Raw genomic sequence first — 18871 nt, forward strand, 5'->3', positions numbered from 1 at the left:
ACAAATGCTACTATCAATTATAACACTACTAAGGTCATGTTGGGTTGCAGTTTCCCAACAATTAGATGTTCTTATCACTGTAGACCTAAAAATAACTAAAATACTTCCAAGACTGTCTCAGTGCAATAAAACAACTCCCATTCAATAAAAGACCTTTTTCAGACAGATCTTGTCTCAGCCAGATCTACGGGATTTTCTAAAGAAAACTATAAGCATGCATAGGAGAATGTGCTATGTTACCTTAACAATATTATTGTTATTGTTAAGCTAGGTTGGTAGGCTTGAAAACACTAGAAAACACAGATAATTGTTATAGTAGAGGATTCTTTTCTGAAATATAGCCCTTTTTTAATCACACAGCATGGCTGTGCACTAGTTTTAGCTGGCAAGGAAGTTTCCTTACACTTTCCAGACATTTCAGAACACAAAATATACCACACACACCCCACCAGAAAAAAAAACAAACCCAAAATAGGGTGTCCAATTGTGATTATCCTCGCACATGTCAGTGAAACTGAAGGGCTGTAACAAGACACTGCAGATGAACTCCATTTACTGAGGAAAGAATCCTCAGTCTACTGAAGGAATTGCAACCTACAAGTCTAAAAGCCACAAGGGATGGGAGGAAGCTCCAAATAACCCTCCCCGAGTTACCAGAACGGCACACATGACAGATTGACTGCAGAGCGACCGCCACAGCACAACTCCCTGGCACATCCTCTGCATTCGTATGCTTTGTTGTGAATCGTAATAGACCAGTAACTCATCTAAACCCAAATAATGTCACTGCCCATTTCCTAATACACTCCGTGTATAAACAGCGCCAGTTCATTTTCACTGTCTGCTGAAGAAGCCAGATCCCCTTTGTGTCCAACTCTGGTGCAGGAACAATATCCTGTTCTCTTATAGACCTACTGTGAAATCATCTCCACTAACACAGATCAAACTCGCGTGATGCCAGACGCTTCTGCACAACTGTAACGGCAAATCATGCTTTGATAGCCAAGTAGGATTTAACTCTGCATAGGAAACAAATGCAATAAAAGCAAGATCTTAGACACCAGCTTCTGCACTTTTATCCTTTAAAGATCTACAGATAACATGTATCGGGATTTTGCAGACATCTATTACATGTACCTACAACATAGGTTTTGTTGATTTCTTTGTAACATTCACTCTGTTTTATTAGTCAGAGATGGTCAAGCACTCGGATCAAATCTGGTTAGTCCACACTCACTTACCTACTGAGATTCTTTTCCCCTGATTAAGAAAGCAAATAATTTAACAATTAGAAAAACATTTAGCACGTGGACCTTGGCTTATTTCTCCAGCATCTGACCAAGAAAACAAAGATAAGTTTAAGAGGGAACAAACGGCACGCAGACAGTAGGCAATGACTGGGTGGGAGGAGTATGACAGCCCTGCTCCAAAAGCTCAGCTGCTTTATAGATACTTTCAGTCTGTCCTGAAAGCCACAGAAACGTGAATATTCCCAAAGCACTGAGTAGAACCAGGTCCTAATAAAGTTTATGGCAATAGGCCCTTAAAGAGCAGGGAAACAGACTTCAGAGACTAATCCCTCCGAGTGTGGACCCAGGGAGCCCTGGCAGTCAGGGCTGTCACTGCCCAGCTGGGCGCTGCACTGGGGAAGGGGTGACTATATTCTCCTGGCAGGGGGAGAAGAGCAGGGTTCCACTGCATATAAATTTATTAACCCATCTTCAGTAGTCCCAATCAGGGAGATGAGGGCTCAGCCCAGGGCCAGCGGAGCGAGTGCCCTTCCCTACCTGCTTGCAGCGAGTTCCAGCAAAGACAGCAGGAAGGCCACCGGCACCTTCCTTGCAAAGCTTAAGACAGGTTGTACGTTTATGCGCTGCTTGAGATCAGCGACAAGGGAGATGAAGCTACTTAGTTTTGGCTTTATCCTGTATGTAAGTAACAGCACTCATGGACACACAGGACCAAAAGGGTCCAGTTGCTGTAATCACAAACTGTACATATTCCGTTTCCCTAAAACATAAGCAAGCTTCACCTTAAAAGCAGTGAAGATTTTCATCCCGGACACTCTGATTGAAAACCCCATCCAATGCTCTCCTTTTCTAAACACAAGTCTTCACACTTCATATCAACTTGTTCTCATGCAAATACTATCCTTTAGCTCACACACACTTATCCCTCCCAGTATCTGTTCCCTACAGTACACACAAGCAGTGACCATATCCCCCTTGGCCTTATTTACTCTTTTCATCTGAGCAAAATTCTGCACCTTCTCCACTTCTAATTTTATACGAGTTCCTCAATGACTATTCCTTACCAAAGGGTCTGAAAGCCCTGAGAAAAGAGAGCAGGGATGTAATGGGGTTGAAAGAAACAGAGATTAAAAAAAGAAGGGTCTGAAAAGCGGCAGGATTACAACAGTTACCAGCTTTTCTCATAGTCGCTGTAAACATTTGACGATAATTTCATACTAAACACAGAAATCATAGTCCTGTTAACTTTTACCTGCCACTAGATAAGAAAATATCAATTACTTATCTTTCTCTACAAAAACTAGAATACAGACCTTCCCTTAGACTATGCTTACCGCCTTTAAGTTACATCACTGTTACACAAATTTACAGTCCTTCAGTGCTAAAAAAAAAGCCAACCCACACAAAATTGAGAACATATATTAACTTATGTTGCTCTAAATACTTAATACCAGTCTCAGCCACCTCCTGCCATTCAGCTACTAGTGTTCATCTCTAAACCAGCTAGGATATCTAATACACGCCAGTCTCGTATCTGTGAGAGGCACGTTACACCATTCCCCTGACAGATCGCTAGTCAGATATGCTCTCTGCTTCACGGTTTTACTCCATATTCCCTCCTCCTAAACAGTACAAACTACCTTCCTTTTAGAGCATGCCACAAGGAATCGGCATTTACACAGCATTAGGATTTATGTCAAATGTTTATCCCAGGCAAGGACACAAGTTATTTGCTTTATCATGATGTTAAGAGCCTGCTAGAAACCTCTTGTGCAAAAGAAGTCATTACCAGAACAGTTTTCAAAGTATTTTAGTGGTTAGTAATTTAAAAACCTTTTAGAAAGAACTTCTTAAAAGCTTGCACAAATGTAAATGTACTCAAGAGACAAAGATTAAAAAAAAGAAACAAGTAGATCCTTATCTGGATGAATAATTAACAAAGTGACCATAAACCTTAGTTTTAAACAAACTCCTCTACTCCTTCAGCAGAAAGAATCTAGTTTTGTTTCCATGATAAAAAGCCCTTTCATGAAGGAGGGCACTCATTTTCTTTCTGTGCATCACTTGGTTTTCTGTCCATGTCCTTGCTTCCTTTCCCAGCTCCCTGAGACACACTGCTTCAGTTATGAGCCCGTTTTTTATTCCCCTCCCGCTACCACCTGACAACTCCAGTTTCACTGGGGAGTCTAACACGAGACCTGAGCTTCTACTTATTTTCCATTTCATGACAGACTAGCTGCAGATCTCCCCAAACATTACTCAGGGCAGGATGCGGCATCTTGGAAAAAGAGTTGGGTTTGGGTTTTTTTGTTTGTTTGGCTTTACAAAATGTGCTGTGAGTGATAATCAGATAGCTTAAATATGTAGGAATGCATCAAGAAATACCACATCCAAATACCAGATATCAATGTGCTGAAAAAGCAGAATTGAAAGTGGTGACTCTGTCATTTCAGAAGATGAGGACAGCTCAAAAGTGCTCAGATGTGCCTTGTATGGGCTTTCTTTAGTACAGTTATGCTGTTGTATAGCTGGGGATACATAACACCAAGAAAAATGCAAGCACCCTTGCATCAAGCTTCCAAAAGAAGAGTTATGCCAATGCAGAAGCGCAGCAAGGCAGGAGCAGCAGAGCAAGCCTTCAAGATGCTATATGCTAACCCCCTGAGACAAGTCAGCACTATGCATGCAGCATCTTTTGTTTCCTAACACCCTAACAGCCAGGAAAACAAGCAGATAGGGAGCAGAGCAGCCCGGCTACGCAGGGAGCTGATAGCAAAGCTCCAACGCAAACAGGCAGCGTACAGGAGACAGAAAAAGCAACAGCCTACAAAACCAGGAATTTAGAAACACTGTCCACTCAGTCTCAGGAAAGCCAGAGCTCAACTGCAGTTGAGACTCGAAAGGAATGCAAACAAACAAACAAATAATATGGAGGGTAACAAGAAAAGCTTCTCCTGCTGCCTCAGCAGCACAAGGCTGAAAAAGGAAAACAAGAGGACAGCTGCTGAAGAGGGTATGGGAGAGTGAGAGCGGTACATGATGCCTTCTTTGCTTCACTTCACCGACAAAGTCTTACAGGGCCCTGCACTTGGGAAAGAGCTCAAGGAGAAGGACCAGCGGACAAAGATCAAATCAGGGACTGACTGGTTGAGAGAACTTGACGCACACAAATCCATGGGATGAGATGAGCTCTTTCTAAAGGTGCTGATGTCCAGGCTCATGTCCTGGCTAAAACTGCTCTGTATTATCTTTGAATGGTCATGGAAACTGGAAGAGGTCCCCAACAACTGGAGGAAGACAAATGCCGTATCTATCCATCTTCAAAAAGAGACCAAAAAAACCAACCAACCAAAAAAACACCTCACCGCACACTCTACAAGTATGCCTGCAACAAGTGGAGTTTTGCAGGGATGTATCCTGGGACCCGCTATTTAACCTTTTATCCATGACCTGGAGGAGGTGATAGGAGTGAGCTCTCACAAAGACTGGAGATAACAGCAGGTTGGGAGGAACCTGTCAATACGCTGAAGGGCAGGGCTGCCACCCAGAGGGACCTAAACACGCTGGAGGAATGAGCCAACAGGCACATTATGAACGGCAGCAAGGACAAATGCAAAGTCCTGATCACGGGAAGGAAGAAACCCTGGCAACACCAGACTGGGTACTTACTGGCTGGAGAGCAGCTCTATAGAAGAGGACCTGGGAATCACAGTATACAGCAAGGAGCGCGCTATGACAGAGGAGGCCATCAGCACCCTGCTTTGTACTAACAGAGAAGTACAGCCAGACCACAGGAGGGAAGAGATCATCCCCCTTTACTCAACACTCACTAGACCACATCTAGAACACTGCATCCAATTCTTAATGCCCCCAACACAGGAAAGACACTGACAAACTGGAGCGAGCTCAATGAAAGTCCACCAAGATCGTCAGGAGACTGGAACACGTGGAGGTTTACAAGGCCAGATGGGATAAAGTCCCGAATAACCAGGTCTGACCTCACAGCTGACTCTGCTTGGAGCAGGAGGCTGGACCCGTGTCCCTTAGAACTGCACCATCTTATGACCACAAATGACAGAACGAGGAACAGAACACTACGGTAATCTGAGGTTCTTCCAGTTCCACAGAACAAGGGCTTTTTGTATTAAGACAGCCTATATGCCTACTTCACCTAAGTAGAGGTGTAACTGAACTACATATTAATGAAAGGTTTAGAGAAGGTATGTCTGTCCTGGTTTGAGCCGGACTGGCCACTGAGGAGAACAACAGATGCTCCCCCGACCGCTCTCTCCAAGTGGAGAAGGGAGAGAGAAAGAGACTTATGAGTTTAAAAGGAACTAAATTACTTTAATGAAATATTAATAAGATAAGAAAATAAGAAATATATACAAAACCGGATCAAGCTCCCAGGATGACAATCACGTCCCAGGCACTGGGGGAGTCCCAGGCTGGACTCAGACATGGACAGGAACTGGACAGGAACTGGATTCCAGATCTGGATTCAAGAACACACGGATCGGGATCAAAGGCACACAAACAGATAAGAGTCTTCCTCAGACACCAGCCATTGAAGAAAGAGTGCTGACTCTTTGATCCCTCAGCTTTTATACCGAGCACGAGGCAAATGGGATGGAATACCCCCTTGGTCAGGTTTGGGTCATCTGTCCTGTCTGCTCCTCCCCACAGGTGCCACCCCTCTATGCTTTTCCTGACCTTGGTTGTTATAACACTAACAGTAACACACCGCATGTTATAACACTATAACACTAATACACGGTTGTTATAACACTAACACAGGGCATGAATTACAGCTCATCAGGTCTTATCACTCTGAGAACAAACAGTGTCTCTACAATATGCTGTTAATTTCAGAGAGTTTCAGAGAGTTCAGTCAGTTAAAAGAGGTTTAGCTGCAAAGTAAAATTACTGAACAGAAAATTAGTTCTGGTTTACCTCAAACCAGGACAGTAAAGAATCACACTTTTATTCTCCCTCACAATATTTTCTCCCATTCATGGAACCATTTCTAAATTTTGAGTTTATTTTTAGCATAGTCCTTAAACCAAAGACTGGAATTACCAAAACTGCCACATGGCTAGCAACACAGACTCTGCCAATTTTCAGTGGACTAGTTATTCTCTCACACATTTTTGGAAGCATCCATTCTCACAGTCTATTTTTAATTGAATGAAAACTCATTTTTGTAGGTTTCCACTAGTTTTCTTCTGTCATTCTTTTGTCTACTGGTCTCAGGAGATGATGCTGGTTTCTAGCTCCTCCTTATGTCCTTCAGCCCAATGTTAAATCTCTGCTCCACATCATAACTGTTAACCACTTTTTCACTTTAATATTCTAAATGCCAGCTTCAGAACCTGATATCTTCTACATGCACTGCTTGGCTCAACTTTGGAGACAAGCAGTTGCTGTTTGTTACGCCCTTGGCAGTTTTTGGTTTTATACTACAAGGTGTTCTCATAAAAAAAAAAAAAAAAAGCAGCTTCTTGAAGGATTTTTGTGGAAACATATTTTTGGATGTGAACAAGCATCTCAAGGATTTAATCACCAATCTTCAAAACTAACAGTAGAAGGGCATGATTTTCCATTACAAGTCTATGCTGATCAAACCCTATCATCACAACACAGAGGTGGTTCTCTTTATTACTAGTCTACCACATAGTCCACAGTATATTTTTGAAAATACAGAGAATACCCCCCTGACTAAAGATACAGGTGATGCATCTCAGCTAATCTGAAAACGAATGAATCTGAAGCTAAAACCCCATAACCTGAACCAAAACTTTTCTCCTGATCCAGTGCCCAAGCAGCCAGTGCTCCATTCTTCAACGATGTCCTTATACCTGGCTTCATCAGGGGTTTCGAGAAACTGCTTTGCTTCTCAGAAACACACCCTTTCTTTCCCCTTTTTTGCCAGAATAAATTCTTGAAGCTACAAGTAATCATTATGAATTACTTCTTACAGTTCTGCTTCATCTCCAATTTAGTCATAAACACTGTCCAAAACTATCATAAGTCATGCAAACACCAAGAGAGCACTGCAGAAATCCCATACAGAATCACAGAAAGGTTTGGGTTGGAAGGGACTTTAAAGATCATCCAGTCCCACCCCCTGCCCTGGGCAGGGACACCTCCCACCAGCCCAGGTTGCTCCAAGCCCCGTCCAACCTGGCCTTGAACACCTCCAGGGATGGGGCAGCCACAGCTTCTCGGGGCAACCTGCGCCAGGGGCTCACCACCCTCACTGTAAGAATTTCATACTAAGATCTAACCTAAATCTCCTCTCTTTCAGTTTAAAACTGTCACCCCTCATCCTGTTACTACACGCCCTTGTCCAGCCTTCTTGTAGTCCCTCTCCAGCCTTCTTGTAGGTGCCCTTCAGATACTGGAAGGGTGCTCTAAGGTCTCCCCAGAGCCTTCTCTTCTCCAGGCTGAACCCCCCCAACTCTCCCAGCCTGTCCTCCCAGCAGAGGGGCTCCAGCCCTTGGAGCATCTCCTCTGGCCCCGCTCCAACAGCTCCGTGACCTTCTGCAGTTGAGGGCTCCAGAGCTGGACGCAGTATTCCAGGTGGGGTCTCACAAGAGCACAGTCGAGTCCATGTCTGGTTGCGGGCAAAGCTCAGCCTAGCTGGACAGGCTGGTCTCATGCCTAACCAAGCGAGACATATGGGAAGCACTGCACTGTTGGACGGCTGGAGTAGTCGAACCAACACTACACCACAAATCCCTGCACCGCACTTGACACTCTCAGCATCCCTTTTAGAGTACAAAACCAAAAGCTTAGGTTTTAAGCTTTTCCACAATATCCGTCCTTTGAACGCCTCTACGATCGGTGTCAATACAACAGCTCAGTACCTTCCACAGTAACAGAACTCAGCTTTATTCCAGTTTCTATGACTCAGACACAGATTGCTATCTAAGCCAATTTCTGCTTAAGACTTAAACTCAGCATGTCTTACTGAAAAGACTTTTCATTGCAACAGAAAGGAACTAGAAAGGGAACAAAGAAAATAGTATCTAGTTTTACTGATAACGATTTTCAAATACAGAATGTGTCCCCACTGCTTCATGTGGCTTTATAAACGAGGATACAAGCCACCTTCTGTTGCATGGCCAAATGATGAATAGTCTCATTTATGAAGTTTAAGGGCAAAATCGCATTTAAGAGGTTTGGATAGCCTGACCTTCAAACAAGTCAGGAAAATACTACGAATTACAAAGAAAGTGGCCACTCCTCCATTTGCAAAATAAATGGCATTTTCCTTGAAACAAAGATGACTTACAAGCAATTCAAACAGACACTTCTTGAGAAAAAAGTCAAGAGCTACAAAGCGAACTTGACATGTTTGTTCTTTACTCCAGCTCACAGACAGAGGTTCCAGGGATCTTGCTATCTCCACAATATTTTAAGAATTCAACCACACGCAGCAAGAGCGACAGATTTAAATCCTGAAAACAAAAGGTCTACTATTTTTAGTAATTCATTTCAGTTAATGAAGCCCTTCTGCATACTTATTTCTATATGTTCTCTTTGTATTTTTTCCCCTTTCATTTCCAAAACATTTTTCTATGGAGATTTAATTTAAGTTGCTCCAGGGCTCTTTTTCCAGATGAATTGCCAACATCCTAGATGCTGTGAAGTGAAAAGGATTTGTAAAGTGAACACAGAAAATACCAGGCCCAAAATTGTGCATGAATATCACATGCTGACTTCTTGAGGAAGTCTTTGGAAGGAAAATGCTTTGCCCATTTACTGTAAGATCTCATTTCTTTAAACCGTAGGACAGGTTTTTGTTAATCTGTGGTTGGAACAGAAACCTGACCGTTCAAGATGCTGAGGGCTGAAAAATCCACTTCAGCTTTCAAATAACCACATTTTTTCAGCTGCAAACATTACAATGCAAAACCTCAGCAAGTGTTCAGAGTCAACGCTGTCATAGTTAAAGCTGAATTAAAAGGCCTTCTATGACAGCGTGACATCGTTGGTGGATAAGGGAAGAGCAACAGATGTCATCTACCTGGACTTGTGCACAGCATTTGACACTGTCCCATATGACATCCTTATCTCTGAATTGGAGAGACATGGATATGACAGTTGGACCACTCAGTGGGTAAGGAACTGGCTGGATGGTCACACTCAAAGAGTTATGGTCAATGGCTAGATGTCCAAATGGTGAGCAGCGAAGAGTGGTGTTCCTCAGGGGTCAGTACAGAGACCGGTACTTTTTAACATCTTTGTTGGCGACATGGACGTTGGTATCAAGCGCACCCTCAGCAAGTTTGCCAATGACACCAAGCTGTGTGGAGCAGTTGACACACTGGAGGGAAGGGATGCCATCCAGAGGGACCTGGACAGGCTGGAGAGGAAGGCCCATGCCAACCTCATGGACTTCAACAAGGCCAAGTGCAGGGTCCTGCAAATGGGTGGCAGCAATCCCAAGCACAAATACAGGCTTGGCGGGGAATGGCTGGAAGGGCTTGGGGGTGTCGGTGGGTGAGAAGCTCCCCAGGAGCTGGCACTGTGCGCTGGCAGCCCAGAAAGCCCCCCGCACCCTAGGCTGCATCCCCAGCAGCGTGGCCAGCAGGGCGAGGGAGGATTGTGCCCCTCTGCTGCGCTCTGCTCTGGGGAGAGCCCCCTGCAGTTCGCCTCCAGCTCGGTGGGGTCCCACCAGCAGAAGGACACGGAGCTGTTGGAGCGGGGCCAGAGGAGGCCCTGGGGATGCTGGGAGGGCTGGAGCCCCTCTGCTGGGAGGACAGGCTGGGAGAGGTGGGGGGGTCAGCCTGGAGAAGAGAAGGCTCCAGGGAGACCTGAGAGCCCCTTCCAGTATCTAAAGGGGACCTACAAAAAAGCTGGGGAGGAACTTTTTGCAAGGGCCTATAGTAACAGGATGAGGGGTGATGGCTTCAATCTGGAAGAAGGGGAGATTTAGATGAGTTATCAGGAAAAAAAAATTTCAAAACGAGGGTGGTGAGCCCCTGGCGCAGGTTGCTCAGAAGCTGTGGCTGCCCCATCCCTGGAGGTGTTCAAGGCCAGGTTGGACGGGGCTTGGAGCAACCTGGGCTGGTGGGAGGTGTCCCTGCTCAGGGCAGGGGGGTTGGAACTAGATGATCTTTAAGGTCCCTTCCAACCCAAACCATTCTATGATTCTATGAAATTGTTCTTCTGCGGAAACATACTGCTTTTCCACTGGAAGAGAATGAAAGTAATCTAAGATGTGGAACAATAACTCCCACTAAAACCATGTTGAGAACCATTAGAGGATAAGTGAAGATTTTGCTATATAGCTCATTTTTATGTCTTGATGAGGGAAAAAAAAGGCAAATGAGGTGAAGATGTCAGCTTTTGTAAAGCAGAGTACTTCATGCAATGGCTAGTACAACTGTGTTGGCCTTTTTGACTTTATGTGCATATGCATTATGAGGAGGGATACTAAGCACGAATATATTTAACCCTCTCAATGTCTCCTGATAGAGAAAAAGGATACCTGCAACCCTAAAACAACAGGAAATTATCCTCTGTTACACAGGCCTTGCCTTAAAGCTTTCTGAGAACACTGCCGAGGTCCCTCTGAATGGCAGCACAACCACCCGGTGTACTAGCCACTCCTACCAGTTTGGTATCAGCTGCAAACATGCTGAGGGTGCAATCTGTCCCACCATCCAGGTCATAAATGAAAATTTTAAACAGTTCGCCCTGATACCAAACCTTTGGGTACTTCACTAGCAACTGGCCTTCAGATGGACTTTGTGCTGCTGACCACCAACCTCAGAGATTGGTTTTCAATCCAACCACAGGTCCTCCAGCAGTACATGCCTCCTGCAGCGATGAGAACATGTCTCTTTACCCAGCCTAAGTGAGAGGCCCCAGGCACTCCCCGCAGCCCAAGACCTGCAGAGCTGCACCCTCTTTTTTGGTTAAGGCAGCTCTCTTTCAGTCAAGGCCTCTGATGTTACAGGGATAGCTGCTGCAATGACTGTTGGAGACCGTGCAGCATGTCACCACCATTCCTGAATGCATATAGGCTGATTGCAACACGGTCCAGGGTCCCCATCTGCACTGCTATGCCTGTTGGCAGCACTCTGGGAGCTGTGCTCCAGGCCAGACTGTTCTATAGGACTGCCCCAAGCAAGAGCTAAAAAGGTGCTTGACCCTCCCTAACCAAGGGTCAACTGGAACAAAAGCTCTAACCTCCCTTTGGTCAATTACACCTGACAGAGCTCAGAGCTCCTTGCTAGAAGTCAGGGGCTCCTACAGCTATCCTTTCCTGGCAAGCACTCCAGTTTCTCAAAGGGTTCCCAGAAGTCCGTTGACAATCCCAGAAGTTTATGTCAGACGAAGTTTAGATTGGATATTAGGAAAAAAAATTTCACTGAAAGGGTTATTTAACATTGGAATAAGCTGCCCAAGGAGGTGATGGATTCGCCATCTCTGGAGGTGTTTAAACAAAGGGCAGATGTGGTACTTGAGGACATGGTTTAGAAGTGGCTTTGTCAGGGTAGGTTAATGGTTGGACTTGATGATCTTAAAGGTACCTTCCAACTTCAGCCATTCTATGATTCTATATAGAAGCAGAGCCCAGAACTGCTGCACCAGCTGCTGCTTCTGCTTGGTGCGCTCTGAACCCACTCCAAGTACCCAAGCAACCTTTCTATTAAGTGTACTCCCATACCCTTGCTAGCACTCAGTTATTACCTCTGAGGTAGTTTATATGGCCAATCTTACGATAAGGGAAATTAAGCAAAGCTGGCAAAGCTAGAAGGGTGTTAACACTTTCAGAACTTGGCCAATTTGTCTGCAAACCATTTGCACTTGTCATTAAGTTAACCATTGTTACTAGGCATTCTTGAATGCACATTTAAAGAAATTGCATACAACCAATTGTGATTAAAAAGCTTGAAAAAAATCCAGGGGTAATGATGCATTTCAATTACACAGTTAACAGCAAAACTGCATAAGCAATTTCACGGTTGTTTTCCATGCAAAAGGAAACAATTTCAGCCAAAGAGAATACTTCAGTAGTTTCCACAAAACAAGTACACTTAAGAATTCTGTTTCTAGACTGGAGTCCACTGCACTAGCGAAATGAATAGAGTTTCCCTGTCACATGAGCTAGAGAGCTACTTACCACCTTTCAGCATCTGAAAGGAGTGCAGTAAAATCTTCCTTCCCTTTTTGCTTCAAAAGCTTACAAGGACACAGCCATTTATTTCTTTTTCAGCTGCATAATTCCTGTGAAAAAGTCTTTCCAGAGAAGACACCACAAATAGGAAGACAGGGAAAAGGTGAGGATGCGTACTGATTCCTAAGGAACTCCATCCATCTAGAAGCAATTTCTTTTTGGTCCTGTAAGCAAAATGCCACGTGCACACTTGCAGCACAAGTGAGCCGTGATGGCAGTGTTTTTTGAGATGGATCTCTGCACAAAGCCTTAACAAGCCACCCCAAAATGTCCATTCTGCTTCACATTTTTCAGCAACAGTGGAGTGATACCTTTGTCCCGAATAGCAGCTGGTCAAGGAGTTCAACGTTAGCAAGCTTCATCAGAGCTCAAACTTACATAAGCAAACGCAGAGAGTCGAGAGGAAACCCACTGTCTCCTTGCAGCACCTGCAGAGATGGCCCGATTTTGGTAGTTGACAGATACAGACAGAGCCTTTGGCAGAGTCTAAAGGATCGCATCCTAGATTTCCTACAGCAGAAAGTCGTAAGTATTTTGTCATGAGTATCACAGGGATATGTCATTCTCTGTTCTAGCAGCAGAGAAGGTGTGAGGGAGGGAACAAGAACCCTCCAGAAATCCACTGCCATCAGACAGAACACTCATACAGTGAGGTGCACACAGCAACCTTGCCACCAGGTACTCAAGAGTGGGTGGCAATATGGGTGTCATGAACAATAAACAGATTCCACAGCAATGTAAGGCCCTGAACACATGGCAAAACTTTAATCCAACCTTTTCGGAGCTTTAGGACAGTTGGGTTTCAAAGTACCAACGCTTCAGCAGGGTAACGGGAAGACAGCGAAACTAAATACAACTTACACTCATGGCAGACTACCCTTGAGCTTTAACATTTGGTCCAGAAGGACTAAAAGTCTGCGTAGGCCTGCACAAAGAGCAGACTAAAGATGACCAGGTTCTCTCAGAAAATTTACATCTATTGATTAGAAGTATCCGCACTGTGAGCAATCAGATATCCTGACGTGACGAGTCATCCACATCTGTGCTACAAGAAAGTCAGCAAGACTAGAGTGGCACAAAGGCCTGGATTTCTGCATTAGCAGATACTGAAGGAGGAGAAATGTTCGAAAAATGTTCACCTGTAAGAGCAGTCCAGCAAAGCACATTGGCTGGAAACCCAGACCTCAGAATCTGGATGTCCCAGCAAAGTCAAGCACCCCCAGTGCAAAATATGGTACAGGACATATCTTTTCTGTTGAATCATGTATGGTAGGAGGCAGTGGCCCCAAGAAAGAGGACATGTATATACATTCCCAGGTAGGAAACCAGTACAGAGCACAAGTTTGGCACCATTGTGTCTGAAGTGTCCAGAGAAGGGCAGCAGAGTTAGTGAGGGGTCTGGAGCACAAGTCCTACGAGGAGCGGCTGAGGGACCTGGGGACGCTCAGCCTGGAGAAGAGGAGGCTGAGGGGAGACCTTCTCACTCTCTACAGCTCCCTGAGAGGAGGCGGTAGCGAGGGGCAGGGGGGGTGGGGTGTCTCTTCTCCCCAGGAACAGGCGACGGGACAAGAGGAAACAGCCTCAGGTTGCGCAAGGGGAGGTTTAGGATGGATGTTAGGAAAAATTTCTTCAGAGAGAGTTGTCAAGCACTGAAAGAGGCTGCCCAGGGCAGTGGTGGAGTCGACATCCCTGGAGGGATTTAACAGATGGGCAAATGTGGTGCTGAGGGACATGGTTTAGTGGTACACTTGGCAGTGCTAGGTTAATGGTTGGACTTGATGGTCTTAAAGGTCTCTTCCAACCTAGACAATTCTATGATTCTGTGATTCTACGTCAGTGCTAGAGGGCTACAGTCTAATCAGGGCAGACCAATCGGACAAACTCCAGTACTTTTCCCTGCTCTCAGCCTCACGAGCCAGAGCCACAGGAAGAGAGGATTTCATCAACGGAATTGGGTCAATGGCTACTCACAAGCCTCAGCAATTACCACAGAATGCCAGGATATGCAGCAGTGAAAAGTTACATCTCTGACTTGACGCTGTGCCATACTATCTTGGGGAATGACCTCCTAACTTTCCTCAGGGCTCAAAGCCCTGAGGTACGGCTAATGCTAGTCTTAACATCTGACAGAAAGAACAACATCCAGTTCTGTATTTCTCTTAAAATCTTAATCCTGGATGTCCAAGACATACTCACCAGGCATTTAGTACAGTGAGCAAGACAGCAACAATCCGATCTTTGCTCACTGACCCTGAGTACCCATTGACTCACCACAAGTTAAGCAAAGCCACGTCTCGAAGCGCTTAGGAATGTAATACACAAACTGGAGGATGAAGAGACCAGCACCCTATCTTTCCAGTAGCATCAGGAAGACCTGAAGGAGCACTGCACCCTGCCTAACGTTCATCTACCATGCACAAGCTTCTCTTTACAGTTACTGCAAAAAACAGAAAAAGAAGTTATCACATTTCAAACAACAAAACAAAGACAGAGTCATACTTTTACCAACTCTATAATGCATGTACAGCAAAGTAGAAAATTCATAGTAAGGAATATAAACTGACACACTATGGTTTGCTGCTACTTTCAGCTTCCTGTAGCCTTCATCAATAACAAAATAAAGGATAAGTAGTATAGTGGTTTCAGAGTTTTTCTAAATTGTATAAACACAGTCTAATACATGGAACATAAAATTGTTCAGTACCATGCTGTATTTGAAACAAAATCCAACGACATATATACTTTGACTTTGCTCAAACAAAACAAAACTTTGGCTTTCAAATCAATTCTTGAATCAAAGTAACCAGCTTCCAGAAAGCTAATGCAGGTTCAATAAGTCATTAAAAACTGCATTCCAGGCAGAAGACATTTTCTGCCCTACATGTTTCATTAATGGAGAATTAATTGAGAAAAAAATATACGTATCAGTCATTGCTTTATGAAAAATAAGCATTATCAAACACACATTGATTATAACTCTGGAAATACAGCCAATAAAGGCAATGCCAAAGACAAAATGCTTTGATTTAATAGAATGTCATGGGGCATCAAAGCTGTGATTTCACTGTAAAGAACTAAATATATCTAAAAAGTATAATTCCAACAAAAAGAGAGGTTACCTCCCTCCTGTCCGGGCGATTTAACCCAACTACATCTTACATGCCAATATTATGACTTATCTGAACTCACAGAAACCAAGGTCAGGGAGCTAAACTGGCTTTTCTGCAGCTCTAAGTGTCCTGCTAGTCTGCCACGGGGTCAGAAAAATGCAAGTGGTGGCACAAGGAAAGCAGAACGCTGCCACAAGACTATTCTTTTTGGGTGCAGCCAAACATCAGATCTGCTTAGAGTGGAGTTTTACAATACAGAACTCTTAACGTAAACATGAAGGGACGGAAAGAAAAGCAAAAGGAAGAAAAAAGTGGTACTTTTAGAAGGTTCCTGAAGAAGCCAGTTCTTAGCTACTGATATTCCAAAACTATCTGTGAGTATGGAGAAGACTGAGAATTGCTCCTAAAAGTGTTGCAAGTGAATGAAAAATTAGATAGAACAAAATTAAGTGGTCTGACCAACGCAGCCAGGGAGAATTAAACACTTTGCAATCACTTTAAAGAAAAGCAAGCATTTTATCCACAGGCACTCAAGGACCCTACGCAACGTTAACAGGAATTTTCAGAGAGTTGATTTTTCAGAGAGTTGATAAGAAAAACCCGAATCACACAAGCCTATGTTTTGGACTTTAAACTACCTAGGACTGCTAAGTTCCAAGTTAAAGTTAACCAGGCTTTACCAGAGTATTTGGTGCCACAGGGAACAGTGTAAAGTAGACTGTTGAGCTTCAGGTAATGACGTGCCTTGCTTCCCATTTAAAATATCCTTACCTCCCATGCAGATGATTTTGTGCTTATTTGAACATCTAAGGTGTGGATCAGCCGTGGCATTTGATGAATGGCTTGCTACTGTTAAACAAGTGATCTTACTTGCTTGCAAAAGTAGCCTCCAGAGCAAGCCTCTACTTCTAAGCACCTCAAACATCTAGGCTGAATGTTCAGCTATCAAATTATTCAAAGAACATGGGAAGTTCCATCTTAACACGAGGAGGAACTTCTTTACTTTAAGGGTAGTGGAGCACTGGCACAGGCTGCCCAGAGAGGTTGTGGAGTCTCCCACTCTGGAGACATTCAAAACCCACCCGGACGCCGTCCTGTGCAACTGCTGTAGGTGCCCCTGCTCTGGCGGGGCGGTTGGACTAGATGATCTCCAGAGGTCCCTTCCAACCCTGACCATTCTGTGAAATCAGTATTTTATGTAACTATTTCATGATGTTTTTACATATACATTCCATAATTATAGATTTAGACAGACGGGTAGCACGTGAAACTTTCAGCTGAAAGAAATGAGGAAAACCAAAGACAGAGAAATCAAAGAAGCCATTCTGAAAGTAAATTCTGAAGTTTTGAATTACGCAGTTCTCATATCTTTTCTCAAGCATATAAAATAAAGTACTAGTCAGTTTAGATAACACACAAAGAATTCTCATGTATTTCATCAGCTTTCATGCAATTTTTATAGACAATGAAGTAGTTTCAGACCTGTTTCGTTACGGATTAGATAATGATCTAAGTCAGTATTACTAGATTCTGAAATACAAGATTGAGCATGTGCAGCAGAAAATTCCACAAGGCAATCATCTGCAGGCTGAGAACAAACAAGCATGCATAGCTAGTTAACAGCAGAATTACTTTTATTTACAGAAACAACCATGCTCTACCACTAAATCCAGGATTCCATGAATTCTGAATACGAAGAACCAGAATTTATAAATGAAGATTTTTTAACTGGGCAAGGATTAAAACATCTTCAGAGAACTGATAAAAAGCTCCTGCAAGTAAATAGATACGGCTTATGGAACCAGTTGCTCTACCAGCATTCAGTTGTTTTCAAGGAAACATTAAGTTCCACAAATCTGAACAATTCATTCCTCTCATTTTTTAAAGCTGCTACTAACAATCCTATTTAAAGAACTTACAAGTTAAATTCCTGAAGAGTGGTAAGGCCTACAACCGTTTCAGGTTGTAGGCCTACAACTGTTTCATGCCACACCTTTATTTTGCTGACCAAAATCAGATCAAAAAGTTTGTTTTGCATATTCAGAGCCCTGGTAGAGTCAAAAATACCCAGACTGTAGGAAGAATAAATAAGCTGGGGACCAAATTCAAGCTAGTTTTAGACATCCTTATTGATGTTCAAATTTAGTACTTCTTGGAATTCTTAACCACATACAGAATAGAATACTTCAGGCTCAATTAATGTCGTCTTCCTAATACTCAGTAACAAGTCTTAGCATTACTCTAGTTATATGCATACTTGTCAGTAGCTTGATTACACACACACACAAATATTTTATATTTCTACATTAAACTGTATTCAATTAAGTATTTGCTTGAGCAGTCTACCACAAAGTAAAAATTTCTTATATACTGGATTATACCTGCAACTTTGTCCCGAATAAGTTTTGCAGATTCAACTTCGCCAATACTGCTAAATAGACTCCGTAACTCATCTTGCGTCATGTTCTGAGGGAGGTAGTTCACAATTAAATTTGTTCTACCAATATCATCCCTGCAATCTTCAGCCATGTGATCTTCATAACCATTAGACATTTTATAAAATATCTGCAAAGAGAAAAATCCCAAATGAGTTCTAGATCTTTGTATTTCAATAAGCCAAACTTTCTCCACCTGAAATAAATTGGAATGTTTATTTTAAAAAACTGAGAATGAGCAACTGTTTCAACTATGCATTTTTCCCCACTCACAAAACAAAACATTATTTGTTGACAATTCCAGAACAATTCATTCTTTCAAAACAATAATCATGGCATTTTCCAAAACTATGTACGATTAAAGAGCTCGTAAGGGTTTGGGTTTTGGTTGTTTTTTTTTTTTCCTGTTTGTTTTTTTTTTTTCACATTAACAAAATACATCAAGACAGATTTGGTACACATTTCCTGTAAACACCAAAGTATTCACAACAGCAGAGTTAAAAATCAGGTTCCCCGTGTCCGGGCACTTGACGAGCCAGAATCCAAACTGCCATCTCCACCTGAATTCGAACTGTATGCCCAGAACTCTGAAAAGGCAGAAAGAGGAGCGGCAGCCAGATATACTACACCCAGTTCAGTATTTCAACTGGGGACTGTTTATTTTCTAAATACTTTCTCTTTCACACATTGCTTATCCTGCATTTTAAGGCCCTGTTATTCCTAAAGAGTTGCCTTTGGGTGACTGCTTAATTGCATGTACGAAACAGGAATCTGTACTGGAACACTAACTTTTCTACATATGGAGTATTTGATTGAGTTTCTATTTTTGCATCATTTTATAGGAAGCCTTGAGAAAATATCCAGAAATTCTACCACATGAAG

General features: G+C 43.2%; 1 protein-coding gene across 1 annotated transcript in view; it reads right to left on the reverse strand.

Annotated features, from left to right (window-relative positions):
- The window catches only part of ELAVL1 (ELAV like RNA binding protein 1), a 35301-nt gene extending 17186 nt beyond the window's left edge, over positions 1-18115 (reverse strand). The window contains exon 1 of the mRNA XM_009880597.1: positions 17936-18115. Coding sequence (XP_009878899.1) covers positions 17936-18107 — 172 coding nt within the window. The 5' untranslated portion in view covers positions 18108-18115. The remainder of the gene's footprint in view (positions 1-17935) is intronic.
- Positions 18116-18871: the final 756 nt, after the last annotated feature.

This window comes from Charadrius vociferus, unplaced genomic scaffold (assembly GCF_000708025.1).
Source record: "Charadrius vociferus isolate BGI_N301 unplaced genomic scaffold, ASM70802v2 scaffold702, whole genome shotgun sequence".
Lineage (NCBI taxonomy): Eukaryota > Metazoa > Chordata > Aves > Charadriiformes > Charadriidae > Charadrius > Charadrius vociferus.